The 3472-nt window shown below is 39.2% G+C and overlaps 1 protein-coding gene across 1 annotated transcript in view; it reads left to right on the forward strand.

The window, feature by feature from the left end:
• The window catches only part of wls (Wnt ligand secretion mediator), a 20351-nt gene that overhangs the window by 11017 nt on the left and 5862 nt on the right, over window positions 1-3472 (forward strand). Inside the window, exon 6 of the mRNA XM_005721015.2 lies at window positions 208-376. Within this exon, the coding sequence (XP_005721072.1) occupies window positions 208-376 (169 nt within the window). The remainder of the gene's footprint in view (window positions 1-207; window positions 377-3472) is intronic.

The following is a 3472-nucleotide window of genomic DNA, read 5'->3' on the forward strand; positions in this document are numbered from 1 at the left end:
CCCCCCCCGGACATAGTTTTGAGAGAAATCTATAGACCGCGGAGTTTAGATAATAAACACTGGAAATATCGGAAAGTCCGGTTCTTAGCTGAAATAACCGGTTTACATCTTTTGGTGGCTTTTCCTACGCTGAGTCACATATTATTACATAAGTCATCAAAGTAGGTAATGTTGAATTTATGGTTGTTGTTTTTTTTGCTTTCCTAGGGTAATCTTGGCTCTAGGAATCTCCATGACATTCATCAACATCCCAGTGGAGTGGTTTTCTGTTGGCTTCAACTGGACATGGATGCTACTTTTTGGAGACATCAGGCAGGGCATCTTCTACTCGATGCTGCTCTCCTTCTGGATCATCTTCTGCGGGGAGCACCTCATGGTACTGTACAAAGCTCCATTTACTTTGGTCTTGTGCATGGTTTTTCTGACTCGCTATTGATCTTACTTACAATTTCTTAATCTCACTTTTATTTAAGTATCCTGAATTATGGTGTTTGAATGAAAGGATGATCGGACTCAGATAAAAGCAAGGACTGCATGCATGCTCAGGAGAATGCCTCAGCTACTGCACACTGTCTTCTCTTCCTCACTCCAGCCCATATTGATATAGGAAAATGCAGAGCACCATGCACTTGCATGTGTAATCACAGAGGACTTGTGCAGATTATTGTTTCTTGATCCTACTCTATGCTTTCTCAGTGTAAAGGTGTATTTATTTTGAAGTACATCTTGCATCCCCATATTCATCACTTGCAAGACTTGACTCTTAATTTATATAATTTCCTTATTTCTCAGTTTAATTAAATAATAATATATTTTTTTGAGTGAGTGTTCATCTTAAAGAAGACCCTTAACAGCTAAACAGAGAACTGTTAACTGAAAGCTAGAGAACAAGCAAATATGACATATGTGAAGAGTTCAATTCAGTGTTTCATTATATGCATATTTGTTTGGGTTTGTTTTCAGTAATGTCAAAAAAACCCACATGGTTCTCATGACTTAAAGCTTTGTTCTTTGAATAAGGACAATAAAACTTGAGTCTTGTCATGGGTTCATGTTAAAAACCTACACGTCACACTATAAAGTTTGGAAAAGTGGTTTTGCCCATTTTATCTTGTTGTCATTTTTGTCCAGGAAACACAGTTCTTTGAAACATTGGTTCTGGGCAGAGAAGAACTGAAGATGTGTAATCTCTGTGTACCAGCCATCAAAATCTTCCCTGAATTTTGCTGTCATCCCACAAAAGAATCGCAGGTCATTTTTATCTGACGTCTGTAATCTGGCCTGGATTGAGGCAGTCACGGAGATGATCAGACATCAGCTTTTTTTTGGTCACCTGAACACAGTGACCATTGTCTTGATGAGCTCCATGTCTGCCTCAGACAGGTTCATCGTCTCTTTGCCCCGCCTCAACTCTCTGGACTGTAGCACAGCAGGCTTTTCTCCTGTTGGCTGGCTGGCTCTGCTCTACTTGTTTTCGTTGGCATGCTAAAGCCTCTGCAGCAATGTCACATCTCTACCTGACACACCTGAGCTAGTACGTGGTGTGGTTCCATGGCCTGTTCTTAAACATGGTTGCTTGTTCTCAAGGTTTTTCTCTGTACAACCTGTTTATTCTGTTCATTATCTAATTTTGCTGTATGTTAATGTGTAAAAGTTCAAGACAGTTTTGCATGACAGCCGTGATCTGTGCTTGAGCTGATATGATTAACAATGTATGCACAATCACTGTATTTTTCAAATGGGTTTTATCAGATGTTAATAGAAGGAACATCATATTTTAAAAGTCCCCTGTTGGATCAGAGACTGGTACATTTTACATGTGTGATGCAGATGTTCAGTTGCTCTTGTGAGATCAAAAGCTGACATTTATGGCACTTCATACATTTGAGGCTGTGTTTGTGTAGGGCTCATGTACTTCCCACCTTGTCATACAACAGTATTGTTCCTCCCATTGACAGATGACTTTGGTGAGACTACTAGAGAAGTTTTATCCCAGTACCCGCCCACTTTGCATAAACAAAGTGTGTGTGTGTGTGTGTGTGTTAATTGCACTGTAACACGTAGAGACGCCAGCAAATCACTATACAATGCTAAAGTGTTTGATCATGTTGTTACAAATTTGAACGACAGAAAGATTCAGACTGTTTTGTGTACATGAAGATTTTACACACCAGGCATTTTGAATAATCAAAACAGAAAAAGATGGTCAGGTGACTACTACATAATTGATGACTCTGCTGTCTTAAAAAATTCCATACATTAGACAGGTGTGCTTATTATGTTGCCAAACAACTTCCAAATCCTTGGTGTTGGTCTCTGTAGATATCACAGACTTTATTAATTACACTTGTCCTTTTCGTGCTATTACTCATCCAAGTATCTGCTGCACAAAAGTTTATTAGATCTCTCCCTGTCAACATCTAATAGACACACCTTTTGGCATCATTTATAACCTCTGGTGTGTATTAACTCTGAACTCTTTCAGCTTGGTCAACTTGTGCTGAATATTAAACTTCAGTCCTTTCCCAATGCTTTCTTTCTGGATTCAAGTAGCTTACTACCGTAACTACTTGAAGACATTCACGTCGTCTCCTTAAAGCTCTTCTTGTGGCATGATACAGCAGGATCTCTTCATGTAAAGCAGCATGATGAGCCTTTTGGGTCCTTCTGCAGAGAAGTCTCAATATTATGATGGTGCCTGTTGATATTTTCATCTTCGTCTTAATCCTGGGTACAGTGTCTGGACAGAAGTATTGAGGAACACCTCTTAATCTTTGAATTCAGGTGTTTTCAGCTCAGTTGCCACAGTTGTATAAAATTAAGCACCTAGCCAGTCGGTCTGCCTTTACAAACATTTGTCAAAAATGGGTCATTCTAAAGTGCTCACTGAATTTGGGTGTGGTTATGTAATAGGATGCCAGTGTTGTAGCTCAATCTTTTTTCTTTTTAATTTTTCCCTCCTTGACATTCAGTGATCAACTGTCAGTGGTATTATTGCACTTTAAGTGTTTAGGAACCATAAAGGTGCTAGAGTGGTTACAGTGTGAGGTTATGGAGTGCTGAGGCACAAGTTGTGTCGCCAAGTCACAAAACTATGCTGGATAACTGCACAGGTCCAAATATCCTCTAGAATTAATCTTTAATCTGAGTAATTTATCACAGTGCTATTTCAGTAGTTACGTCTAAAATTGTTTTACTAACAAATCAAAGAATCTGTATTTCTGTGTGTCCTTCACCTGTCTGTCACAAATCTACCTCACACTCACTGAATGTACTGCTAATGTTGTTCGGATGAAACATTTGGTATTTTTCCTATTTCTTGGAAATCAATGGATGGAGCCTGTTTCTCCTGTGAACAGGCATCATCAAATGTGAGATGTCACAGGTCAGAGAATTTTGCAACTACTGAAGCTTGATTTACAGTGGGGCAAAAAAGTATTTAGTCAGCCACCGATTGTGCAAGTTCCCCCAC

Source organism: Pundamilia nyererei, unplaced genomic scaffold (assembly GCF_000239375.1).
Source record: "Pundamilia nyererei isolate P.nyererei 1_Seehausen unplaced genomic scaffold, PunNye1.0 scaffold00004, whole genome shotgun sequence".
In the NCBI taxonomy this organism is placed as follows: Eukaryota; Metazoa; Chordata; class Actinopteri; order Cichliformes; family Cichlidae; genus Pundamilia; species Pundamilia nyererei.